We start from the raw sequence: 27,249 nt of genomic DNA, 5'->3' as shown, positions 1-27,249 counted from the left end.
AAAACAGTCGTATTTAAGCAATAATGCGGTTACTCACTGTCCCTCGATCAGCCAGGTACATTTGGTCTTGTACTTGTAGTTTCCTGGACCATCGGTCAGATGACCAGAAGGTCCCGTCAACCTGAGAAAAAGACAAAGAAGAAAATGGTTTATGCTTATAAAAGAAGAACATCACCAGAAGCCTGAATCTAGCTTCTGTCTGGAGATGCTCCAGTGTGACCAGGATGCTGCCTGTGGCTAGCAGCAGTTAGCAGCGGCTAGCAGCAGCTAACAGCGGCCAGTAGCAGTTAGCAGCAGCTAGCAGCGGCTAGCAGCGGTGGACAGTCTGCACAATGTTACCAAAATAACAAACAAAAGTCCAAAATCAGCTGCATCGTGTCAAGCATGTTACCGTGGCAACAGGCACAGTAACGAGGCAGAGGATGGCAAACAGGAGCACGTGGGAACGCTGCTGTGCGGCTGTTAGCGTGCTGACATTAGATTTCAGTTCAGAGCTCCACTAAAGCGTCACAGAGCTGCAGCCTAATTCAATCTGCCCAAAAAGCATTTTATCAATCTAGAACGAGGCTGATCTGCCTTTTATCTGCAATATTGCGTTTATCTGTGTTTACAGCTCCTCAGATGGGTCACCCATCCGGGAACAGATGTGCACCCACACGGGCACCCATCCGGGAACAGATGTGCACCCACACGGGCACCCACAGGGGCACCCACACAGGGGCACCCACAGGGGCACCCACACAGGGGCACCCATCCGGGAACAGATGTGCACCCACACACGGGCACCCACAGGAGCACCCACAGGGGCACCCACAGGGGCACCCACACAGGGGCACCCACAGGGGCACCCACACAGGGGGGGAACAGGATGTTTCTCCCTCCAGACCAGATCAGGTGACACAACATCCATCACAGCCCAAACTTGTGGAAGATCCCTCCTGTGTTTGTGTCTGTCTCCAGGCAACCAGGCTTCTGCAGCCTGGTTCTATCTGCAACCACAGAGCAGAACTGTGGCTCAGCTGGTCCGGGTCCAGGTCCAGGGCCCGGGCCGAGGCAAACGCGCCGCTCCCGGTCAGAACCAGCCCGATGCTGCGCAGCAGAATCCCGTTTAAGGACACGCGGAGCGCGTTGGTGACGTGTCTGCAGACGTCTGCAGGGAACCGCAGCAGAAAAACAAAGCTGCCCTCAGAGGAGAAGCTCCAGGTTCTGCTGAACAACAGCGGTCGGGAGGTCACGGCTGCAGGTCCGGAGCTGCAGAGGAACGATCGGAACCACGGCAGCAGCCAACCACAAACATGTTAAATCACGAGCTCCGAGTTTCCTCTGCCAAGAGAAAATCCAGCCAATAATAATCATAAAAACGTCAATGTTCAATCTGAGCGTGAAAGTGAAGCGAAAGCTGTTTCTGACCCGAGAGCAGCGGCAGAACAGAAACGGGTTCTGATGAAAATCAGCTGCTCGTGTGCACAAAACAGAGGAACCAGCTCCAATAATGGATCCTGTCTGGAAATGGACCTTTTGGCTTCCCATCACTTAAAAACATTCCACTGCTCGCTTCGTGGATGTCATGGATCAGCGCTGACCCGGATCAGCGCCGAGACCGATATTAATCTGGAATAGAAATCTGCTGGTGTCGTCCTGCCAACAGACGCCGCAAATAAATCAATTCCTGCGCTTTGCTGCAAATTCCCATTTAATTCTCTCAGGTTCACCGACCAGAACCTGCATGTGAACCAGCAGGTCCACCAGCCAGAACCTGCATGTGAACCAGCCAGAACCAGCAGGTCCACCAGCCAGAACCTGCATGTGAACCAGCCAGAACCTGCCGGTCCACCGGCCAGAACCAGCAGGTCCACCGGCCAGAACCAGCAGGTCCACCAGCCAGAACCTGCATGTGAACCAGCCGGAACCAGCAGGTCCACCGACCAGAACCAGCCAGTTCACATGCAGCTTCTCCCCACTGATCCGTGCAGTCCAGTGGCGCCGCGGCCATCCCAACGTGCACGTGGCTCCTGACTTGGTCCAGAGGAGTCTGTACACCCCCTACGGGAGCGTTAGCATCGGGAGCGTTAGCATCGGGAGCGCCGTTAGCACAGCGAGGTCCAACAAAGGGCACCTGAGGACAAACGCTGGCCAACGTGCACGAGAGACGGAGACAAAGCAGCAGCGAGAGGGAACTGAAAGCATCGGGAGGAGGCTCAGAGGCCCAGAAGGGTCTCCTGCCGCCCGGTCCCGCAGCATCATGCTAAGCTAACCAACGATCATGCTAAGCTAAGCAACGGCGACCGCCCAGATTCAGGCGAAGGGCTGAGCCTGGAGCCTCCGCTCAGGCCTCCGACACCGGGAACCCCCTCCAGCGAGGAGGGAGTGGCCGTTTATTATTGGCAGTTACACATTAACCGAAGCAGCGTTCTAGACGTGGAGCTGCTGGGACTCAGCCATTTTTCCACCTGACACCGCTGGATCACGCGTCCTCGGTACCGATGGTGCTGAGCGGGATCACATCAGAACCAGCTACAAACAGTTTGCCCCTAACGAGCAGAACTGTTGTCGGCTGTCAGCTGAAGCGGAGCCGCGGTCCGATGCTGCACCTCCCCTCACTTCAGTTCTACCCGGGTTCCGCTGCGGCCTGATCCAAAAATAACAAAGTTCTGGTCATACAGGAAGTCTTCAGAGATAAAGAGGAATTTGTGCTTCCGACGTGAAAGCTGCTGCAGACAGTGTGGCTTTGACCGCAGGACAATTAGAGTTCAAAACGTCCTCTGACAAACGAGATCCCCCCGTTAATGAGGGGTGAGGACGGGGGTCTCCCTGGGTTAGGGTCACCGGGCCGACGCGGCCGCCTCCGGGGCAGAAGACGGGCTCACGGGGCAGAAAGGTTAGCCAAACATTTGGAGGGGCACGGACCGCGCCGGCCCCGGGGGGGTCACACAGTTTGTTTCTGTCCTGTAGTTTTCAGACTTCCTGTTTTCCCTCTGAGGTCCCAGTGGTCCGAGGAGATTTCGCAATAAGATAAAGGTCACAGGAAGTATCAGGGCTTCCTGATATCTGGGCTGCACCTATTAGCCCCCCTCGCTGGTGAGACCCGATGGAGAAACGTACAGAACACAGAGGCACAAGCGCTCATCTGAGGACGTCGGAGAGCCCAGAGTCGGGATCCAGCTTCAGCTCGGAACCGACGACCCAGCAAGTGTGGGTCCATCTGTTGTGCAACCAGTTAAGAACAGAACCGCTGAGCGAGTTTCTCGGTGTGAACACGGAGCATGTACGTGGAAACTGCGCGCTAACGATTGTTAGCAGAAAGGCTAACAGCTGAGTCAATTAACGCTGGAGTGCTACAGCCCCCCAGGTTCTGAGCACGTCCAAGACGAGCAACACGATCCAAAGAGGGCACTCAGCTCTGTGCATGTGAAACATTAGACACTCAGCCTCCATTTTACCTGTTCAGATGCGCTCTCAGCGGCTAATGTGCACAGATTCAGCCTCCGACTCCAGAGGATGCCCCCTCCCCGACCCACAGACCCACAGCACCAGCCTGACAACAGGAACCTGCTCAGGAGGCAGGTGTATCACAGCCCGGACAGGAGCGCCGCTAACACCTCCACACCCGGGGTTGACCCAGAGGAAAAGGAGTCTGAAAGCTGTGACACTGTCACCGAGTCGCTGCTACTACTGTAGCTGCTGTAGCTGCTGCTGCTATAGCTGCTACTACTGTAGCAGCTGCTACTACTGTAGCAGCTGCTACTACTGTAGCTGCTGCTGCTGTAGCTGCTACTACTGTAGCTGCTGTAGCTGTAGCTGCTGCTGCTGTAGCTGCTACTACTGTAGCTGCTGTAGCTGTAGCTGCTACTGCTGTAGCTGCTACTGCTGTAGCTGCTACTACTGTAGCTACTGCTGCTGCTGCTGCTACTACTGTAGCTGCTGCTGCTACTACTGTAGCTGCTGCTGTAGCTGCTGCTGCTGTAGCTGCTACTACTGTAGCTACTGCTGCTGCTACTACTGTAGCTGCTGCTGCTGCTGCTACTGCTGTAGCTGCTGCTGCTACTGCTGTAGCTGCTACTACTGTAGCTGCTACTACTGTAGCTGCTGCTGCTGCTACTACTGTAGCTGCTACTACTGTAGCTGCTGCTGCTGTAGCTGCTACTACTGTAGCTGCTACTACTGTAGCTGCTGCTGCTGCTGCTACTACTGTAGCTGCTACTACTGTAGCTGCTGTAGCTTGTTGATATGCACTGTTTTGGTGGTGTAAAACCACGTCTTCATCAAGCCCCTGTGCAGGTTCTGCCCACTCCTGTGTGGGTTTTATCTGTGGACTTCCCAAAGACGCCCACACCAGGTTAATTGACCTTTAATACCCTTGATGGTCCACTCTAAATACAGAGGTCAGAGTTCATCATTGATTCCAGGCCTCATTTTAGAGCAGCCTGACTATCAAAACAATTACTAACACACGTGCGTGTGCGTGCTCAGGAAGGGACTGGAGGGTCACTTTCCTCCCACCTCTCAGATGTTTCCAGTCCAACCTTGATGGCTCAGCTATAAAACCACAGGGTGCCGTTGGTGTGCGAGCAGACTCATTTTCCTCTCCTTTGACCCCTGAGCCGCTGCCCTGCCTCCGTTAGTGGATAAGAGACACATAAACACACTTTGTCCTTTAGATTCGGCCCCACACACCCACAAATGTTCTCGCCACAACAGGCCGATAAAACAATAAAAGAGTAATTATTTTGGGCTGTCGGAGCTTCCTGCCGAGATCCTGTTCACACGCTGCCAACTCACAAATGCAGGCAGAGGGAGCGCCACCACCGGCACCGTGACCCAAATGGAAATAAAGACCTGACAATGGCCCAACGGCCCAACGGGGACAGCGGCGCTGCCACCCTCAAATGGCACAATTCAATATGACAACTTCCTGCTAGATCGTCCTCCCGAACCACCTGCCCTGTATCAGGAGGAAACGTCAACATTATAATCTCAGTCCTTTCAAAAACAGACTTAATGGGGGAAAATGGGGCTTCTAATCACAATCTGGCCTCTTCAGCATCTTGAAAACACAAACCCGGAGCAGCAGAACTGTGTCTTAAAGGTTTGGAGCCAGTTGTACTGGTGGAAGTACCAGTGGACAGGCTAAGCTGTGTAGTGCTGGTACCACTGGACAGTGCTGGTACCGCTGGTCTGGTCGGCATCACACACACCCTCAGTGATGAATGTGTGCTTTATTCCGCCCGTGTGTGAGCTGACTGTACCTGAATCGCCCTTCGCAGTGCTGGCATTGGTCCCCGACCCAGCCGGGGGAGCACACACAGCTGCCGGTGGCCGCGTTGCACTGGCCGTTCATGCACGGTTTGTCGCATTCCTTCGCCTCGGTGGAGCGGGGCAGCCCGGAGAGCAGCACGGTGGCGGAGAGCAGCAGCGCTGGTGTCAGCATCAGCAGGCTCCGGCCGCCGCCAGAGCCCGAGCAGGCCCGCCGTGTCGACCCGTACATTCTCGCACAAAAGATGGCTGCGACGAGGCGCAAGCTCCGCTGCTTCGGGGACCGCGACTCGGAGAGGTAGCCGCGGACGGGGCTGTGTTCGGCGGGCAGCGGTGCGATTCTCCCGGGGCGGTTGTTCAACGTCTTGGTTCAGAGTCGTGTTGGCTGGGTCTGCGGTTCACATCTTCCCCTGGTCCTGGTTCCCAGCGCCGCACTGAGCCGCATATTGACAACCAGAAGTGACGTCACGATACCGGAAATGCGACCAGCGGGAGGCGGGAGGGCTTTAAATCATAAAATAATCCGACAAGTTATTGTGAAATACAATAACAGTAAATAGTGATATTGTGAAATATATCAAATTAAATCACAGTTATCATTTTTGTCTTTACTGCCTTTGACAAATTGAATCACATTCAACCACTGTATTCCAGATGATCAAATAATATCCATTTGCTCACGTTTTTCCGAAAACATTTTAATAACTTAATAAGAAGTTGGGGACGACGTTAATTTAACATCAAAACTCCCGATGCAAAACCTGTAAAACCACAATCTTTCAATGGTAAATAAAGGTTCGATGAGTTTTAAACCCTTGGCAAATAATAATGTGTACAAAAACATAATGTTGTTGCTGTTGACAACCGTTAAGGGGTTTTGCAACTTCGAAGTCCTGGTGGGATTAGAACCATCGACTTTCTGTTTGTGTGTTTCTGGGCCAGGTCTTGGTGATTTCTCATTGCTCAGGACAGGTTCTGATTGTTTCCCAGCTGCAGCTGGACTCTTGCTTCACAACCATCGGTGCCGTCACCACTTCCTTCTCTTCCTCCAGTTCTTTGGTTTTTCAGGCTTCCTTCTTGGTCAGTGTTCAACTTTCACATCAATCAATCAAAGTTTAGAGATAAGTGTCGTCCTTAAACTATGTGGTGGTTGTGTTTGTTTATTGCTGTGCTGTTTATCTGTATTCTTGATGGTTTTTGTCTAAATATTTGACATGCTCAACAGCCAATTCTTGCTGGCTGATGTCCTCCAGTTGTTGGAGTTATTGCTCGTCAGATGTTGTAATTTATCGCCCGCTCTTGTTTGTCCTGCAGCAGCTGTTGAACTAATGTTTCATATCCTGCAGTTGCTCTTTGTTTTCGTCCTCCGCATTTGACTCGTGACTTTTCCTGCTCCAGCTGCAGGATTCCTGCCTCAAAGACTCCGCAACCACCACAGAAAACTGTACAAACAGTATACAACAGTTTATTAAATGTAGACTTGTAAGAAAGTCATCATAATCCAACGTTCTCCATGGCATGAAGCTCATTGATAACACCAACCCAAAAAGGATTGATCACATCATCTTATCATAAATAAAGGAAATAAACATATTTACAATTCACTGGCAATTCTTGTGCACAAAAACATTGGAATTTCAAAAAGAAGCCCCAGAATTTGAGAGATTTGATACCTTCCTTAACTAACCTCGGGAATAAAGCTGAAGAAACAGCGAGTTGATGTTTGGATTGAAGGGGGAACCTCTTTCAAACACGAGTCAATAACGCTGGTTCAGTGTGGAGGGTAGAAGAAGAAGCTGCTAATCAAGTCTTTTCTAGCCACTATTGCAAAAATGACTTAAATAGAGGAAAAAGTAATTTATATGAAAGCAGCTGTGCCATTGAACCACGACTGACCTTTAGAACTGAATTCTATAAAAGTGGTAAACAAAGAACATAAATAACTGCACCTATAGAGCAGCCTTCAGTCTCTTAAATTTGAAGAGAAGACTGACTGCGTTAAACATCTAAACTGGCTTGTCTGCAGTAGATGGACAGACGAACTTCCTGGAAAAACTTTACAGTAATCAAAAAAAGGGCAGGAGAATCAAAAATCTGCTATTTCTTTTTTAAAAAAAGAGGAGCTTAGAAAAAAGTACAATCATGGAAAGCATGTTACATGGTGCGTAATTACAAACAGGTCACGTGACCTTCCCGGCACTTCTGTACAGAAAACAACGCGTGTGTCACGTGACACGACGACTGCGGGTCCCCGACACACGGAGGAGAGGAGGAAAACAGCATCATAACTCCTGGAGTTGCAGCTGCACAGCTCATCAGTTAACAGACGGTCCAATGGCACTCTGGTCCTGTAGGTTCTGCTCCAAAGGTCACCCTCCCCTGGAGGTCCTGTTAACATTCAGCTATCCCTTAATGGCAGACGGAGGTTCCTCTCCTACTGTAAGTCACCTGTATCTCAGCCGGCTCAGGAAAAGCCATTTACAAGCAACGGCGCCATAAAATCTGTACAAGATTGATCAAAAGTAACTTCGAGACAAAATGAGCGATATTGACAAATGCTGCCCCTTCGGTTCTGTACAGAGCAAAGTCGAGGTGTGAAAACTGATTAAGCACCTCAGTGAACTTTACAAACAGGAAAAAACTGACTTCAGGATAAACAGACTCAACCCATGGCCTCCCTGTCAGGTACATGCAAAAGGCTTGGCGTTCATTCAGAGGGGACGCACCCCGTTCTAAAGGCAAATCAGATCTGCTCTCTACAGACTTCCTTTCCTCCCAGTAGAAAACAAACCAAAATAAAAAGGTAGCAAACGATGGTCTTTTTTTGGTCTCCCAATTCAGGCATGTTGGGTGTCGGCGCACTGGGGAGCGCTCGTACCAGTGATCAGGACGATCAAGGCCCCTCTGGAGTGTCCTCTTGGTCTGATACCTGAGGTAAAGCGTGGGTGAGCAAACACTGGCAGGAGGAGAGCAGCGAGCAGCCTGCTGCCACCAGACTGGGACCAAACTGATAATGTTTCTGTCAGTAATCTCAGTGATTGGCCTCAGTCTTGAAGATAAAGACTGATTCCAGGATCCTTAACTGTGCTCCACAGCCCTGTCAACGCTCAGCTGACGGCTGCGGTAAACAAACGGGGACGTCTGAAGCCACCGGGGAAAAGCTCTGCACCTACACGTCATGATTGAACATTAGCGGATGTCTGGTGCTTGGGAAATATTCACCTGTGTGATTAAAACGGGGCGGAACTGTGGGTATTGATGGAAATGTGGCGTGTGAGCTGCTCCTAATTGGTTTAAAGTGATGCTGTTTGAGGCGGCGTGGGATGGTGGGGGAACACGAGGACGGTGGGATTTATCAGGTGGACGACGTCTGGCGCGACGGTCGGCCCATAGACGAGGCGCTGTAGGTGCGAGAGCGCTGCCTCATGGCCATCCGGCAGGGCAGCTCCAGCTCCAAGTCCTGGAAGAGAGGCAGCCCGATGATCTCAGCTGCCTCGGGACGCTCGCACGGACTCCAGGAGAGCATGCTGTGCACCATGTTGAGCTGCACGGGGGGAAGAGAACAGCTTCACTGTTTCATCCCCACCACATTTCACTTCAAACACAATAGCGAATGACTAGAGTAAACCGCTCAGCCTCACACAAGAGAGCGTAAGACCGAGCAGCCCTGTCCCAGTAGGATAAGAGAGCGAGGGTATTTCCAGTGCTGCAGAATCACAGATTACACCACCAGATTATGGAGATCTCATTACAAGGTAAACCGAGACGTACAAATAACCACACAGCCGCTGTGGAAATTCACACACTTTACTACTTTAGTACAGTAATGTTTTGATTACACTTGGATTTCACCGATACGCTGGAAAAACCGATTTTACTGCTTCATATTAATATTAATATTTTTTAGTTTTAACATGTTGAAGATGATGGGTTGTCAGCTGGAAACCCCTTAACATTAATATGAGCTCTCTTAGATTTGTTCCACTTTATTTTATCTTTCTTGATATTGGTCTAATAATAAACAGGCTCAGTTTTGGTTGGGAGCCACTAGGGGGCAGCAAGAGGCCACTCACCTCCTGTTGGTTGTTTTTGGAGAAAACCTCCGGGAAGCGCAGAGCTCTCACCTCCGTCAGGGTCTGGAAGCAAAAACACCAGTCAGTTCACCTGTCCTGTTGTTGTCACCTGTCCAGACACATCTGCACTGTACAGTCACACTGGTTTCCAAATTTGCCACTTATAGTTTTATCTTGATTAAACTGCATTTATCTTTGAATTTACTGCTGCACAAACCACCAGACAAAGCTGATCTAACCGGACGCTCGTAACCATCAAAGGAAGAGTCAAGTCAATGTCCTGCTGCATAACTCAGCCAAAACAGAGACATCACATTTAAATGAGACTCACCCTCACTCTCTCCATCTGCGTCCTGAAGGGACACAGCAGCTCAAACAGGATCAGACCCAGAGAGTAAATGTCCACTTTGTGGGAGTACGAGTTTCCAGAGAGCTGCCGGGAGAAACAGAAGCACAAACAATGTGGGGAAAGGTAAAAAATATGAATAGTAAAAGTCTTTTCAGTCTGAGGACAAGTGCTCACCTGCTCGGGGCTCATATAGAGTTTGGTGCCGACCTGACCCGTGTGTCGGGTCAGGAGTGGGGCCGGCGTCAGGGCGGTCGGCCCATCGTCGTCCTCCTCCTGGTCCATGGCCGTCACCAGACCGAAGTCTCCCACCTTAACCACATCATCCATGGTGAAGAAGATGTTGGAGGGCTGAGTGACAGGTTACACATGATTAATGATACCATCAAAGCAGAATCTTCTTCCAAGAGCTCCGTAAGGCAGCGACGCTGGAATGGACGTGCACATCGATCTTTGCAGAGTGATAACGAAGTGTTGGCTATATCAACTGCTAGCGGATTCACTTCATTGATTAAATCGTTGCGTTTGCAGTGCTTTGATGGACTGATTGATGTGCACGTTTGTTCTGCTGCCTCGCACCAGCAGTAGAATTAGCAGCGCAACAGAACCCGTTCAAAAAAATCGGGTTATTTTTTCGCGCCCTGGAGGACGTTCGTACACATCTGTGACGTGTTTTGGTGAAAGCGCACGTGCGCGTGTTCACCTTCAGGTCCCTGTGCATGAGCCCTTTGCTGTGCAGGAAATCCACAGCTTCTGCTATTTGGAGGAAGATGTCCAGACACTGGTTGTGCTCGCGCTGCTCCGGGAGGCTGCGCTGGGACATCCAGTCCTTCAGGTTCTCCTTTCGACAGAGCTGCATCTGGATGTAGAGTAACACCTGCACACGAGAGCACGGCTCCATTTCAGAAACCAACCAAACGCCAGCAAACTGTATCAGTGATAAACGGACCTTGGGAGATGGCTGGACCCGCTGGTTTGGAGGGGTTGTGGGCAGGGCCAGGGTGAGAGAGGTGGGCCGGGGAGGAGAGGAAGAGGGAGCAGGCTCCTGTTGTCTGGTGTGTGAGGAGGAGGAGCTGTTCCTCCCAGTTCCTGTGCTGGGACTGGTCGGACCAGAAGCAGAGTCGGATTCTGCTTCGGCGTCTCGGTCGCAGCCCGAGTCCTCAAACACGATGTCGAAAGAGGAGGAAGTGCAGTCGCTGGGACCGCGTGGAGAACAGAGCTCAAAGGAGTTTGGGGTGTCCGAGACATCAGGGTCAGCCTGGCTGTCCCGCTCAGACATCAGGCTGTCGTGACCCGGCATGGGGTGGAAGGACAAGTCACTAATGTCCACACTGAAAACTATAGCACCACTGCCACTGCTGGACAGCAGGGAAGGAGCACCAGCAGAGGCCTCCAGAGCTTCTTCTTCATGCCCCGAGCCCGGAGAGGTCGAGCTGGAGACTGGAACTTTGACCGACAGCGCATCCATGTGGTCCAGGAAACTCATTGGCCAATCTGTGGCGCTGAAGGAGAGGAAGAGAGACGCTGGTTCACTGCTACAGCCTCAAAAGCCAAATTTAGGAAAGAAATTCAAGCAAGCAAGCAACATCTTAAATAATGTGATGATCACTGTTCTTAGAAACACAAGGTTAAATCTATTTATTCTTAGTCTCCCTAAAACGCTAAAGAAGTTCAACTCTCCTGGTGTTCACCTGAGAGATAACGAGCTCACCTGGCATCTTTCAGCCACCTCTGGTCCATCTCCTCCTGCCAGCCGTCAGGGGGGCTCTCCTGCCACGCGTTGAAGTAACGGATGATCCCCGGGTGCTCCAGCTTGGCTAAGGCCTTCACCTCTCTCATCACCTTCTCACGAGCCAGCTCTCTGAACGCCAAAGAGGAAAAGAAACCATCTAACATTGTCTCATCAACTGTAGTGACTTTTACACGAGTAGTGCCAGAGAAAATCTCCTTTAGGTTCTTAAAAGAGCTCATTTGTACCAAAGCAGTTATGGCTCTGCCTGGTGGAGAGCTAATAGCCTGGAGGAAGGAAAGTGCTGGTGTGAGCAGTAAAAGCAGATACCTGTTGGGCAGACGGATCCTTTTGATAGCATAATTGCAGTCGTCCACTTTGTTGCGGGCTTCAAATACAACGCCGAACCCACCACGGCCAAGGCACTGCACGGGCTCAAAGTCAGTCAGGTACCTGGGGGAGACATTTTGGTCAGTAAAGAAGACTCACTCGCCTCCCTCTGAGGGAGGACGGACCTCTGTGGATGCTGAACGATTACGAACAACAAGGGATTAAACAAGTGCGTTCACACAGTGGTGGCTAATCAACTGCTACAGGAATGTCCACCGTCTCCACACCTAACAAGCAACCATTACTTTAACAGAAAGTGTCCCTGTGCGTGCGTACATGCATGTTATAATAAGTGTCCTGTGGGTGGAGTAGCTGGAGCATTCGGCTCTACACCCAGTCACAGCATCCACGATGAGGAGACTAAATGCTTTCTGATGAGACATGTGACCAGGTTGTGCTTCATGATGTCGCCCCCCCCCCCCGCCCCCGTCCCGATGGCCACTCCTCACACGGGCCTCAGCTGCTCTAACAGCCACACAACACTCTTTATTTGGGGAACCTTTCTTCAGCTGCACAGAGGCAACTGCAGCACAGGGAGGCTGGGGCGTCATCAAAAGGAGATAAATCAACTTTGGAGTTTAATGAAATTCTTCCTTGGGTTTGGGTAGGTGGGCGTGGCCAATAATCAGCGGATAACTAATGTAAACAGTGACCCTCCATCGATCAAACTCCAGCAGGTCAGTGACAGCCCATAAATTATGGCCATTGCTCATATTTGTGACGTCCACCAAAAAAAAAAAGTTCTGACAATGTGCTGACAGCAACATAAAGTGACACTTTGACCCTGTAACAGATGCTGCTGGGTAGGGTGGGTGTACTGGGGGCCAAGGTATCCAATCACATGCAACCTTCTCCCATCTCTGCCTTGTCCTATCAATGCAGGCTGGAAGACCAGTGGTCTCCATGGCAACAGTGCCAAATCTGTAGCTACACCTTGCTACAACAGTTAGACTGACACGTTGTTCCGAACAAGAAAAACATCTTTCTGTCTCCCTCCCTCCAGAAAGGCAAACACCCTGGTACAGCCGTGCAGGCGGGAGCAGAAACTTCCAAGGTCCAATCACACTCAACACAATATCAATATCTTTGCCTGTAGAATACAGGTGGAGCCTGCAGGGACCTAGCAAATACATTTGAGCTCAAACTGATACAATGATGGAGACAAACAGCCAGAATCCACTTCACCTTCTTCCCCGTGGACTCAGGACTTTTGGGGTTTGTTGAATTATTAATAGATCTACATGTACAAGATCCCCAGAGAAGGAGAGTCAAAGATAAATATTCGGATAGACTGGATCATCAGTCTGGAACAATATTTTTCACGGTTTCAAATCTACGTCAGGGGAAAAAAGTCCTGAGTCCTGAATACGTGTGTGTGGAACAACGTTTGGCGAGTCACAGTGTTCTGAGCATCTACCTGGACACGTAATCGCTGGATCGGGTATCCATGGCAACAGGATCTTTGGATTCCACAACTTCAAGGTCGAACTTGCAGTCGGTCTGGCACTGGGTCTCGGATTCTTTCCGTTGCTTCAAGGGACGACAGAAGACATCAAAGACAAGTTGTGCACATGTGGAACAGAAGGAAACCCACTCAGCAACCAATTCAGTCACACCGAGAAGATCGACCAGTAGAAGCCACGCTCTTACCCTCACGTACGCCACAGGGGCAGGGGGGTGAAAGAACTTGCGGACGATGTAGGTGGTGGCAGCAATGCAGAAGAAGATGGTGCCAATGATCTCCTTCCACCAGGGCAGCAGCAGCACGGGATCCTTCCTCCTGCCACTCCGGCCTCCTGCTTCATTCCTCTTGATCAGGCTAACGGAAGTGTCGCGCTTCTCTCTGTAGATGTTGCTGTAGGGGAAGTAGTAGCCATTGTCTGGGAAGACAGAGTAAAAAAAAGGTTGTTCTGATTGTTCCAGCTGAGTGGAAGCTCCTCCCTCACTGTGCTCTCCTACCATATGGGTACTGAAGAATGGACAGCGCTCCATTGCTGTATTCATCATGAGAGAACTTGTCATTGTTGAGACACTTATCAAATTCATCCGATCCGACCAGGGCCGGTGTCCGAGATGGGGAATCTGTGTCAAGGACAAGATGAAGAAGCTCTCTTTGAAGGAGGACAAACGGTCAGAATACCAATCAGACACAGACTTAAGGACAAGCCTCAAAAAATTCAAACGTGTCCTTAAAACGGCCGCCGTGTTCTAAACCGTACGTTTTATCAGGGCTCGCCAAAAGGCGAGCTGACTTACGGATTAGAGGCTTCCACTTGACTGTAGGCAGATGAATGATGTCCTTCTCTGATGTGATGGCTTTGGAGGGGAACTTCTCAGAGATCCTCACAGAGGACTGGAGGTAGAGCTGACCCTGATACATCCCTGATAAACCAAGGGCAAAGGAGTCAGAGCACAAAGAAACTATCGATGAGAAGCTGTGATGATCTTTCTTTACCCAGATAAACACTGGACTCTGAAGATCTTCTGTTCTTGTTCACGTTGTCGCCTTCATCCTCCTCATCAGTTTCTGACTGGTTGCTGTAGCCGTTGTCATCAAACAGGGTGATCGGCGTAACTTTACCTCCGCCCACCAGCCAGGCCGCAGCGATGGGTGTGCAGAACTAGAGTGGAGACGTGCAGGATGAGTGGACGTTCATCTCCACAACACAAAGGATGAGTCTAAATGACTGACCTGGCGTTCCCAAACCAGCTGACCGTCAGACTCAGAGCTGAAGGCCATCACCTTCCAATCAGGAACAGACACTTTGATTACGAGGTCCAGATTCTGGTTTTGGTTCTGCTGGTTCTTGGCCCGCTTGCTGTCATCATCAGCAATGACCCGCTGCTTCTCCTTCCAAATGTCTCCACTTGCAACTTCTCCCTCCAGGAAGTTGATTCCAGACTGCATCTCAGAACTGAGCTTCAGCTCAAAGTTCCCAACACTGAAGTTCCACCTGGCAGGAGGAGTGAGCCACCATCATCATCATCATCATCATCACCATCATCATCATCATCATCACCATCATCATCACCATCATCATCATCATCATCATCACCATCATCATCATCATCACCATCACCATCACCACCACCATCACCATCATCACCATCATCATCATCATCACCATCATCACCATCATCACCATCATCATCATCATCATCACCATCATCATCATCATCACAGACTCAATAAAAGTGTGACCGCATGAGGTCCCTTTCGGCTGAATCAAACTCACTTCTCCATCCCAGATCGAGGCCTGATGGCTCGTACAGTCTTCTGAGTCCTCTGCAGGAGGAGAAGGTCTTCAGCCTCCAGCTCATCCTCCCCCCAGCGGCTGCAGCCCCCCGCAGAGCAGATGTAGTGGAGCTGAAACCAAAATGATCCTATTTTAATAAGGTTTAAATGCAGGAACAATGTTCTCGCTCTTATCCAAGCTCACTGACCTTGCCGCTATAGGCTCCCAGGCCGTAGGTAGTGAGAGACTTGCCCCCGACCAGAACGGTGTCGCCTCCGATTCGATAAGACGACTCCAGCAGGGACTCCACGCTGAAAGGCACTGCCTCCATACTCTCCCTGTCCCGGTTCCACTGAAACAAGGCACCGTCCAACGAAGGAATGACCATCTTATTGCCAAAGACCTGCAGGAACACACAGAGAGGTTTTTGAAGATAAATAACTCCTATAAGCATTAGCATGGACCATTACTGCTGCAGGGGGTTTTTCTGGAGGTGTGACCCCAGAATTCAGATTCCGTGCAGATTATAACGTATATTAGTTTGATCCAGTGACCCAGGGAGACCCACCCCATACTGAGACGGTTAGAACCCCAAATATCAGCACTCGATCCACAGGCACTGGAGCATTACGTAACTAAAAGATGAAGTAATTGACCTGAATCTGTACTTAAACCTGTGTGTGTGTGTGTGTGTGTGTGTGTGTGTGTGTGTGTGTGTGAGACGGTGGGTATGGATGACATCACTGTAAATACCTGAGCCTAATCCCGATTTAACCTCCATTGCTTCAGCTCCACGGGGGGTTCGGGGACAACAACAACAAGCATAAACAGGAGTTTATCTGCTTCTACGTGATGTGATCATCACCGCGGCTGCTGCTGAACCTGCCGACCACGGGTCTGACGTCACTCGTCTCCGCTCAGGGTGATTTGTGGCCGGCGGACAGAATGGACAGACTGACTGAATGAGAACAGACGGGAGGCGAGGTGATGTCATCCTTCTGTCGGGAGGGTGGAGGGGGGGATAAATTTAGCAAGTGAAAGGAGGAGGGTTTAACAATCTGACCATCACATCACACCATGCTGGTGGGGGGGGGGGGGGGGGGGTGAAGAGGTTTAGAGTGGAGAGGAACATGTGCCTGAGTCATCCTGCTGATGCCTTAATCCAGCAGCAGTGATCCTGGATCTCCTCCCGTTACTGCCCCCCCCCCCCGTCCACCCAGGCTTCCACTCATTAATCTCTATACTCAAGGAGCCCCCCCCATCACCAAAACACTCCGTGTAAATCAAAAATGATTACAGCTGAAGGTACTGACATGTGGTAACATTTAGGAAGGAAAATCCACATTTTCCAAATGTGGCTCATTAACAGGAACAAATCAAATATCTGACTGATGACGGGAACTTAAGGGCGCGACGGACAGGTGTAATTAGGTAGGACAGGTGCATTGGTCGTTATCTGTACGTGTGTCAAATTCATCTGAAATTAATTCTAATTCAAGTGCAATTTACATAATTACAAAAATTACATTTATTGCAGAAAATATACAACTTTTAATCTGATAGATTCACTGTAAACGTACAAAATTTCTGATTAGTTGTAAAAAATAAGAATATTTTACCTTTATTGCAATAAAATAAGGTAATTCAGATGCTTTTGATGCCCAGTGATTCATGTATTTTTTAATCCTCCCCATCAAAGCAAATGAGAGGAACCCTCCAGTAGGAATTTATTGGAATTTCCCTGTTTTTGTTGTTTTCATCCGGCCTGTTTGTGATCCTGGGAGTAACTGATGGTGTGTTTGGCTTTTTTTAAAATACACACGTCAAATAAAAAATGTAAAAGCTCAAATTAACATGTTGACTCGAAATATTCTGAATAACATTAATTTTAAAAAACGACTTCTCAGCGAGAAAGTGTTTTTTCCCTCTGAACTTCCTGTGGCTATAAATCTTTAAAGAGCTCTAACTCAGCTTGGTTCAGGTCTCACCCCCAACCTTTTACCCCAGCACCGCCACAGCTCATCCTAAAGCCCCCCTCTCAGCAGGAGGCTCCAGCGTGGACGCTGTAATTTAACCCACTGGACCAGGCCTAAACCTATATGTGCTTAGTAATAATGACCAACATTATTCCTCTTTATCAGCCAGGCTTGTAATGTCAATATTAACCGGAGTGCTGGGTGATTTGTTGAGGCTGATCAAGGCCTTGTGGGTCGTTGGGAAACGTGGGGGAGGGGCTGGCTTGTGTGTGGTTATGTCCAGCGAACCCATCAGGAGCCCTCAATGGTGGGAAATGTGGTGCTGTTGGCCTACGGGGCTTCTGTTGCACCCCCCACGGAGGTGGCAGACAGCTCGCTGATGCTGGTGGAGCAAAAAAAAGAAACGCACAAAAGAGAAGCAGAATCCTGATCCTGATCGACCTTTTGCCCAAAATATCACCCGTCTGGCCCTTTTCCCCTTCCCTCCCCAGCTGAAGAGTCATTGCCTGTCCCATTAGTCACAGAGGGGCAGTCAATGGTTGCCCAGGCGGCAGAAATCCATCAAACGCCGCTGTGGTTCATTCATCAGCACCGAGCATCTGCAGAGGAATGCCAGCGTGGCTGATGACATCATCGCTGGGCTCTGCCATTACCTCACCTCCCTCATCAACCTCCCCTTTCGCTCCCCCCCTTTAACCCCCCCAGGATGACTCACTCCACATTGGCACAGATTTCCACCCCCCTCTGTTCACCCCCCCCCCCCAGGCTAGCTTCTTGAAGTGATGGTTTCTCTTTTGCAGACAATGCTGTTTGTGGCTCTGCTGTCCTCCCTTCCTGGGGAAGAAAAAACAAAAAAAACGACGGCGCACGTAAACACAGACCGTCACTGGTTGTTTCCTCCCCGCCGTGTGGAGGCCAGCCAATGGCACGCCAGTAAACACCCAGCAGCCTCTAATCACCGAGCGGAGCGGCGTCTCAGGGACCCAGGAGCACCAATGAAACTGTTGCCGTTACGGGGCAGAAAAGCATCCAGGGCGACTGCAGATCCACGGCGCGAGCCTCCAATGAAGCCCGGTGAGCATCACCAACGACATCACAGTCATTTGGTCCAGAGCCGAGACGTTCCCGTGCACGTGACGCTCGTGTGCCAGTTCAACATTTACCAGTAACAGACTTCTCTGAATCTGGTAAAAATAAATGAGTTTTCATTTCCAGGCTCTGAAAATCACGTTATCCTGAACTGAAAAGCGTGAGGAACATCAAACTACACATTTCCTCACACACAGGATAACTTATAGGACTTTTTGGGGGTGGGGGGGACTTTATATTCAAGGTCAAATTTCATTCTGGCACATCCAGCAGAGAAGCTGAAAGGAGCTCAAATATTCTCGCCTTCCTGTGCTTCGAGGAACCTTTAGGGGTTCTCTACACGATAACCTCAGAGGAACCCCATAAAAGAAAAAAGAAAATTCGCCAAGCACCTTTTTCCCCCTCCGATTCCCAAAGGAAGCAGCTGTTTCACTGATTGGTTCTATCCTCCTAATGATAGGCTTCAGTAGGACTCTCCATCCTCCTCCATTCATTAATGTGGGTTAAGTCTGTGTTTCAGACACATAATTATTCCAGTAAAGTGCTCAACTCTCTGGTAGCATGGGTAGAAGGAATAAAAGCCAATAAAGATGCCTACAAGTCAATAACTGGAGTCTTAAAACCTAACGACTCCATTTGTGAGGGGCGGCATGTTCATTACAGATGGAGAAGAACCATCCAGACGGTTAGTGCGTCTCATCTCAAAGCTCCACGTCCACCACAGCATTTCTGCCTCAGGCTGCCATCTTCCTTAATTGGCTCTAATATGAGACCAGATAAGAAAAAGGACACAAACGAGGAGGCTGCTGGGCTGGAAATAAGAACGCACCCTCGCCCCTTCAGACCGCGCCTCGGAGGAGAGCCATGAAAAAAACATAAAAGATGGGAAAATTGCTCAGTTAATCAAAACATTGGCTTAATTACTCCGATTTAAAAAGAACCAATGGGAGAAAAGTGCGTGAAACATGTTGATGAATAATCGTGTCCTCTTCTGAAGGGGGTTTGCCTGCCACGACCAGAGGGCTCCACAGTACCAGAACCCTGACACTATTCTGATCCCCCCCCCCCGGTTACGCTCTCACAGACAGGCGGGGAGTCCACATCAAAGCGCCGTCTCTGGTATGTTTCTCTGGTGTGTTTCTCTGGTGTTTCTGGGAGAGCTTCGCTCAGGGCTACACTCGCTGTCAGTGTGTCAGTGTGGGCGGTTTAAGCTTCTGTGCACATGTTCAATCCAGGCTCTTGTTGTGCTTATATGTGTAAAAATCAGCAAAGCCAACAAAGAGACTAATCCTCCAGGGGAAACAACTACTCTCAGATATATGTGGGGGTGTGCGGAGCCTCCTGCAGGCTCGGGCTGTTTGTGTTGGAGGGTGTGAGCACCAGCCAGCCTTGGTTGACTGTTCAAAGGGCACGGAGTTCACTTATTGCCTTGGCTGTCTAAATAAACCCAGCAGGAACTGTTCAGAGGCCTGAGACGAGCTTGACCTCACGCTGACGGGTCACGACTGAGGAAACGACTCTTCTCATGCAACAGTGGATCTTAATCAGCTACAGAACTTCTGTCTGACCTCCTGGAACAGCTGTGATGACAGAAGTTGCTATTAACGGTGACTGTTTGAGTCATAATTGTAGAAGAAGAAACAAAGCCAGTCTGATAGGACTGTGGTGGAAACGCTCCCTGTGCATCTTCCTGTATATTATTTTCTCCTCCTGAGTATTTTACCTCTGGTTTGCTGAGGCTGGAGGACACGAGGCAGCCCGATCCCACATCCAGGTCCCACTGCTTCCTGCCCTGGTTGTGAGGATCCAGAGCATAAATCCTCCCATCCAGGGTGCTGATGATCACCAGAGACCTGCAGACAGGACACACAAACGCACCCACAGTGAAAAAAGACATCCGAGCCTTCAGGTTCTGGGGTCTTTCGTTGCCTTTTGTGACGCTTGTGATCAGCGTCAGCGGCCGTCTGGGCTCGGCGACAGACAGCCGGCGTGTTTGCTGCCCACGGTGGCGGCGGAGAGAATCGTATCAGCGGCGCCCAGAAAACAACCGAACCCACAACACAATAGAAGCATCTTCAGCGCTTTGGCAGAAGTTTATTTTAGAAAAACAAAGAAAAAAAAAACCCCCCAATAATAATCCTTCTGGAAAATATATTGGATGGATTTTCAACATATTTCATGCTGACACAGACTCAACAAGCAGCTAAAAATAAGCTGTAGGAGGAGCGCTTTCCCTTTGGATGATGCATGTTGGGCCCCCTCTCACCTGTGTGCTTCTCCTCTGAGAATTCAGGTTTAATCGTGGTGCTGATGGATCCTTCTCACTGTTTCACCTCTCATTGAGAAGAAGAAGAAGCTGTGTTGGATTCTTCTTGATGCGCTTATTTAACAGCGCTCCTCTTTTCTGTCCGGTAACTCCAGGCTAAAAACAGACTTAAACTAACGGGGACATCAAGCCCCACCCCGGCCTCCTGCGCTGCCCTGTCAGTCCTCTTCAGGCCTCTGGTGGGGGCCAGCCTGACTATTGATCGCGATCCATCTGGAGGAGATGCTGTCAAATGGGCTCTTAGCTTTATTTAAGCTGTCAAGAGACGCTGGGCACACACACACACACACACACACACACACACACACTCCTCCACTGTTACCACACTGGGGCATACGGGGATAGAACTGCCTCCCTCGATGGCAACGAGGGAGGCAGTTGGAGAAGGAAAAGAGTTACACCGCTCCACTTTCAGAGCTCGCGCTGAACACAAAGGAGAGTGAGCGGCCATACCTTCAGCCAGGCTGGAATTATTCAACGTCCTGAACCATCCGTCACTCAAACACAGCCACCTAAACCAGCCTCGACCGCTATAATCCCATATTGATTCCGTTAATCGAACCCTCTCTGGTCGGACAGCAGGAGCGTGTTTGAGGATGTTTCAGCCTTAGAACAACTAGGAATTGGATTGTTTCAGAGGCTGCTAATCGATATCTGGAAACTTTGACTTTGTTTTCTTAAATCCACGAAGGAAGACAAAGGGTGATGCTACTTGTTTCAGCTCGGAAGAAGCTGGAAGCTCGCATGAATATGCAAATAGGATCACTAAACAGTAATGAGCCATGTGTCTTTCAGTCCCATCAAAGCAAAGATTATCTCCTCAAATCTGCTCCGAGCAGCTTTATCTGCGGCACCAGCGCTGAGGAGTGGAGGACTGAGGAAAACACCAGTAGAAACAGAGAACTAAAGCCCGCTCTCACACTCTGGATTGGCTACCAGACTCTGCCAAAAATATTAGACTGATTGGTTGTTGCTAAGCAGTCGGAGCTGCGAGAGAGCGGAAGCTTTGGCGGCCTTCGCTCCGCTGGCCACGCCCCCATTGATTCATGCTGGGAATGTAGAAGTGAGGACGGAGTCAGCGGGAGCATCGAGTTCAGCGTTAGATATGGAGAAGAGAAGAATTTCATTCTGAGCCGGAGATCAAAGGCTCTTCAAGACTCTTTGTAGTCCTGATAAAGAATATTAACGCTTCCCATCTGATGAGGGTGACGGAGGCTGGGCAGAGGAAGACAGAGGCTTTAGAAAACAAACAGTCCCACTGTATCATCCACAACTTGGGGCAATTTATTTTCCGAGCCGAGCCCGGAGACGCCGCCGCTCCGCCCGTCACCAAAGGGAGGAGCTGTGGCCCGGGGGGGGCTGCTGATGTGACGGGCGCTGGTGGCTCTGAGGGGAGCGCTACAGCGGAGAGTGAATGAAGGACAAACGGGCTGGCGGAGGGCTGAGGAGGGGTCGTTAGTGTCCCGGCTGTAACGCTGTCAGCGCATCATAATGGTGCAGAGAGCGTCTTCAGTCACAGGGCGACTGGAGGAGCAGGGAGCCAATTAGCCCGCTCTCACCACCCTCCTCGGAGACCTCCGCTCTCCGTCTGCACACACGGGCAAAAGCTGCGCCGCTGGTAAACACGCCACGCTGAATGAAACCAGGATGTTTACACTCGCCCAGTCTCCAAGGAGCTGGAGCTATCCGGCCAGACCAATGGCGGCAGCCCGCTCGCACCGCGGCGGCCAATGGAAGCGCCGTTGTTCCACCCGCTCAGCCAATGCGGGGCTGGTTCTGCAGGTTTGGAGCCAATGGCGGGCCGGGGCTGCCTGTAACCATGCAACAGCGAGGAGCGTTGAGTTTTGCTGCCACTCAGCTGCCGGGACGCAGAGCAAAATAGAGCATGGGAAGCACGTGGGGAGAGAGTGGAGGCTGCAGCTCTGAGCGGACCGCGCCCTGCGCCGCCAGCATGGGGGGGGGGGGGGGGGGGGGGGTCAGGGGCATTCCTGCAGACTGCTAACGCTGTGACAGGCGAGGAGGAGATGGGTTCAGAGGAAGGATCGATAAACAACAACTGTAGGAAACCTTTTTACACGTGTGGGTTTCTCAAAGGCAAAAACTTTCTGATCCAAGTTCACATCTACAGCAAAAGGCAACAAAGTTCTGCTGATGGCGTCTTTGATCCAAGTCAGTTTGAACTTTCACTGGAGCTGCATTGACGAAGACGCCGGCTGCAGACGCCGGGCGACAGTCCTGCGACGTGCCATCCCATCAGGCTCGCTGCAGCACACGCTCAAGGGCGTGGCTTCAAAAACAGGCAAACACACACACACACACACACACACACACACACACTCTCGCATCTTTCCGTATCAGCTCACACGTGGTAAAATACAAACTCGGTGGCGCCAGGCTCCTGCCAGCCGATTGGGCGGGCTGCCCCCCCGGTCGGAGCGTGCGATTGGTTGTTGCTAAGCAGTGAGGAGCTGCTGAGAGTGAAAACAAGACAGCGTGGTCCTGCTAACCACCAACTTGTTCTCATTCCGCTCTCGCTGCTGCTCTCCCACTTTTTGCCGGAGCCCCACCCATACTGCAGTGCTGCAGGAGGGGTCCTGTTGACGGGCCCAAACCAGCCACTGACCCAATAAACCTGCGCGTCCGCATGAGCTCCTTTATTTAGATTGACTTGTTTGTGTGCTGTGTCCCAACACGTTGTGAAATCATCCTCAGATTAGGGCGGATTAGGCAAAGTTCACAAACTTCCAGGTCATCACATCGCCACATTTTTGGAGAGAAACTTTCAACAGATGCAAACATGGTTACATAAGGCAAATAAAAAGGTAAAAAGAGCTTACGTAAGCTCATCTAAAGTGGCGCCCACTGCAGTTCCACCTTCCTGACGGGAAACATCAGTCACAAAATAGAAAGAATTGCACGGAAATATCACTTAAAAACCTAAGCAGAGCTGGAAAGGGTGGCGCCTTCTGCTACATCAGTTTATGTCGATTATCTGCTTTCATAATCGAATGCCACCTCGTCAGCCCTAATTAAAACCTCCCAAGGAGCAACTCATCTCCACGTTGACCTGAACATTTGAGGACAGCTTCTATTAATAAAAACTCCCACCGTCTCCCTGGTTACAGACTCTGGACGGCTGAAACAATCGAAGGCTGTCGACAAAAATAAAGAAGGAGCGACCCCCCCCCCCCAAACACCCAAAAAAGCCCTCGCTCTCCTCCTCCTGTGCCTCGCTGTAGCCGGAGCTGAACTCAAATTCTGAACACAAGCTCGTCGCTCTAATGCAATTGGCCGACAAGTCGCCCGGCTGGTCGATTGGCTGTTGCTAAGCATTAGCGTGGTGGTGGCGGCCCAGAAGAGCTGTTGCTGCTGCGTGGCCCTGAGGGCTGTGAGGAGGCTGAGGAGGGGCGGGGGGGGGCACAGATGGTGAAGGCTGGGTGACAGGGGGAGCGGGCTCTGTCCTCTCTCACCTTAAAGTGCTCCCAAAGAGCCCGGAGGCCCCGACGGAGCGCTCGCTAGCGGAGGCTCGCATGCATCATTCACAGCGAAGCTCTGAAACATAGATGCACGCGCAGATGTAAACACCCGGGTCTCCAGAGCTCGCCACCTATACGCCGCGCCGCTGACGGTGAGGTGACAGCCATCAGACGCCGCCGCTACAGCGCCGTCGCTACGCCAGCCTGGCGGGATCAAAGCCAACGTCTGGAATATTTATAGGTGACAGGATGCGGAGGCCGGGGCGAGAAAAAAAGAGAGAACAACCCTGACTGACACAAACGTAAAGTGGCGACAGATTTTGGCGAGCGCGAAGCGTCTGAAGAGGGCGAATTTAGAGGGAAATAAAAGGGCATCAGACGGAGGTGGAAGGATTCTTCAGAGGCAGGAATGATTGAGCGGAAAAATCCTCGGTTCCTTTCTTTTGTTGTGCGGAGCGTCGTTATTTACACAAGGTGTCACTTATTACCACAGGTCGATGTCGCACAAGCAACCGAGGAGTCCAAAGAACCGGATCTGGGTTTCCTCCGTGCCAACAGCCCATCATACAGGTCATGTGACGTGTTAATGATGCCGTCAGTTCACAGGTAATGCCCAGTATCATCTACCAACAGCCCAAACACGTTCCTCCACATTAAAAAGGTGAATTGTGCAACATCCACTTGTTTCTTGTATTCTGTCTTAACTGTTCGGCATTCTGGGAATCTTTTCAATTTAAATTGGCCAATTTGAGGGAGAAACACATTTAAATTGTGTCTCATTTCAAAGTTCAAGTCCAATTCTCCTGACGTATGGATGAAACAGAGCGCAGCGCCGGGTAAATGCTCCGGGGACGACATTAAAACGCAACATAGTGTGTGAAGGTAAGGATGAGCATTAAGGAGGTGTAAGATGAAAGAGCGAGAGACAAAGAGAATAAATGCAAGAGAGAGAGAGAGAGAATCAAGGACATGTGGAGGGAGGCAGGATGTTTTCCTGAACATCTTCCTCCTCATTATTATTATTAATTAATCGGTTAATTCTGTCATGTTTTACATTATTTGTTGTTGTTCTCGTGTGATGAATAATGAACCTGCTCATTTGTGGTTGTTATTGGATGTCAATCACCTCAATCCTGTTAGTTAGGGAGATAAAGAATGAGAAAGGTCTCTCATTTATGATGAGCCAACAAATGGTGTTTGCTTTCAGGATAAGACTGAAAAAGTGAAGACGGATATGAACAGACGCACATGTTGTGCACGGAGAGCCCGGCGGCGGGCGTGACCTGCAGCCCGGCCGGAGGCGTGACCTGCGTGACCTTTGCCGTTAACCGTGGACGTCCAGGTGCTGATATACTGTTGCTCTTGGGTCACATCGGTGGTTCCTCCACATTCATGGGTGCACAAACACACACGGGAACATGTTAAACTATCCTCTCTGCCCCGGTGATGCTGCTGCTCCGTGATCGCCGTGGTTCCCTCCGGGACAAAAGCATCTTAAAGGAAGCGCTCTCAGAGCTCCGGGTCGGTGACCTGTGATCACAGTCAGGAGCAAGAAAGAGCTTTGACACCGGGGGGGCTGCCAGCAAAACATGGCGGAGAGAAATAAGGTGGTGAAAACACTGCGGCAAAAACTCAGGTGGGTAAAAACTCCTGGAAGACAAATCAATGTCCTCCCCACTGCACCAAGGAGCCAGGTGGGGGGGGGGGGGGGGGGGGGGGCAGCAGAGGTGGGGGGACCGACTCGGTCCTCAAGGTGCCAACTTTGGGGAAGGACAAACTTAAAGATGGAGAAATAAAGAGCATATTCGTGGAGGCTTCCACGTCTCAACTCAGATGTCAAACAAAGCAGCAGCACAAGAGAACCACAGCGATCAGAACCGCGGTGGATTCGTGTCCCTCAGGAACCCAAAGCACATTTAAGCAGAACCTCTCACATCCGGAATCAACTCATCTGATGGGGAGGCAGAACTTTGCCTCGCGTTTGCGATCATTAAAGGGCGTTTGGGAGAGAACACTTCCAGAAAGTTCAGAACAAGATTTCCCAACAGCATTTTACCAGCTGACAGAACAAACGGGACAAATAGAGCCGCCACATGTTCCGCGCTGTCAGCCGCCGCCTGGGTGACAAGAGCCGGCTTCGCCCGGACATGTCACGGTCCCAACCGATGACAGTCCGCTGAAACTACCCCAGGAACTATTCTCCTCACAGACTTGATAAGACAGCCGCGCCAGCACATTTGGAGAGTCTTTCCGGGGACAGTGAAGAAGTTTTCCGAGCCGCGCCGAGGCGGAGGGATACTCGGCTGAGCCCGGAGGCGCGTGAGACCGCCTTTATGTTATGTTTACTTGTAAAACTTGTAAAAGTGGAAATATGTGCGCATTTGCCCAAACATTCTGCTCCTCCGGGGGTGTCATTACAAGTTGCAGAAGCTCACAGCAATGGTGGTGTGGAGACTTCCGTCCGGATAACTGCCACATAGTGCACATTTACCTCGCCGGGACATTTGCACCGCTGTCGCCGAAAGCCTCGTTGGCCTCCCCCGCCGACCCGTTTTCGTCGTCCTCCACGGTGACGTCCGCCGCAATCACCGGGGCGCCGACCTGCCCCAAGCCCCGCTCCATGACTCGGGCACCATCTTCCTCCGAGGTCAAACCTGAACCCCGGGTGACCGACTGCGGCTCCCTGACGACGGCGGAGCCCTGAGTGTGCGAAGTCCCGAATCCGACGAGCGTCTTCAGCAAGAGCAGGAGCACCAGGGAAAAGCTTACAAAGTGAAGCCCCCTTTCCATTTGTAAAACTGGCACATTAGTGGCATATGATATTTACATGCCACTGGCCCTGCAAACCTCAACACACAAAAAAGACTACAACTATTCTTATCAAAAACTGCTCGGTGTCAGGAAAACACCCTTTTATCACTGGCCTTTAGGTAAACATAAACAGCCGCTGGGAAACCATGTTATTCCCTTTATACTTGACTCGCACTTGCCTTAGTAACGCTAAGTCCCGCCTTGTTTCTACACTGGGATTGATCAGAAAAATATGTGCGCGTGCTTAAAAAACATGCAGGACGTTCTCATTGGACAGTCACCTGTCAGTCAAGCAAACTCTCATACTCAGCGTTATCCTATTGCTCCAAAGAGCTGTCACTCAAAGGGGCGGGCCCAGCAAGTCCCCGCCCCCCAAACAGTGGCGCAGATTGGTTAATTCCGCGCGTGTCAAACGACGCATGCGCACATTCAACCACAGCGAGGGGTGATGCGAAGCGTCACGGATGGCGAGTCCGTTAGCGGCTCACGTGATTGGTCGGCTGTCCCGACATGTGACCAATAGGAGCCTCGAGCCTGACCTGGA

General features: G+C 50.8%; 2 protein-coding genes across 2 annotated transcripts in view; both read right to left on the bottom strand.

Moving 5' to 3' along the window:
* Positions 1–5,736, bottom strand: part of atrn (attractin) — a 57,306-nt gene extending 51,570 nt beyond the window's left edge. The window contains exons 1-2 of the mRNA XM_029827920.1: positions 5,247–5,736; positions 38–121 (exon numbers count right to left, since the gene is read on the bottom strand). Of these exons, the coding sequence (XP_029683780.1) occupies positions 38–121; positions 5,247–5,485 (323 nt within the window). The 5' untranslated portion in view covers positions 5,486–5,736. The remainder of the gene's footprint in view (positions 1–37; positions 122–5,246) is intronic.
* Positions 5,737–6,440: 704 nt separating this feature from the next.
* eif2ak3 (eukaryotic translation initiation factor 2-alpha kinase 3) lies at positions 6,441–26,933 on the bottom strand. Its single transcript, XM_003976799.3, has 18 exons — positions 26,386–26,933; positions 19,816–19,945; positions 15,236–15,430; positions 15,028–15,158; positions 14,484–14,745; positions 14,247–14,412; positions 14,048–14,173; positions 13,751–13,873; positions 13,442–13,671; positions 13,209–13,321; positions 11,732–11,854; positions 11,384–11,533; positions 10,622–11,174; positions 10,376–10,549; positions 9,850–10,023; positions 9,658–9,759; positions 9,327–9,389; positions 6,441–8,797 (listed from the first exon to the last, which is right to left on the bottom strand). The coding sequence occupies exons 1-18, from the start codon at positions 26,682–26,684 to the stop codon at positions 8,609–8,611; spliced, it is 3,303 nt and encodes a 1,100-aa protein (XP_003976848.2). The 5' UTR covers positions 26,685–26,933; the 3' UTR covers positions 6,441–8,608.
* Positions 26,934–27,249: the final 316 nt, after the last annotated feature.

The sequence above is a fragment of the Takifugu rubripes genome, chromosome 2, assembly GCF_901000725.2.
Source record: "Takifugu rubripes chromosome 2, fTakRub1.2, whole genome shotgun sequence".
Classification (NCBI taxonomy): Eukaryota; Metazoa; Chordata; class Actinopteri; order Tetraodontiformes; family Tetraodontidae; genus Takifugu; species Takifugu rubripes.
This window is presented reverse-complemented; position numbering and strand designations above follow the sequence as displayed.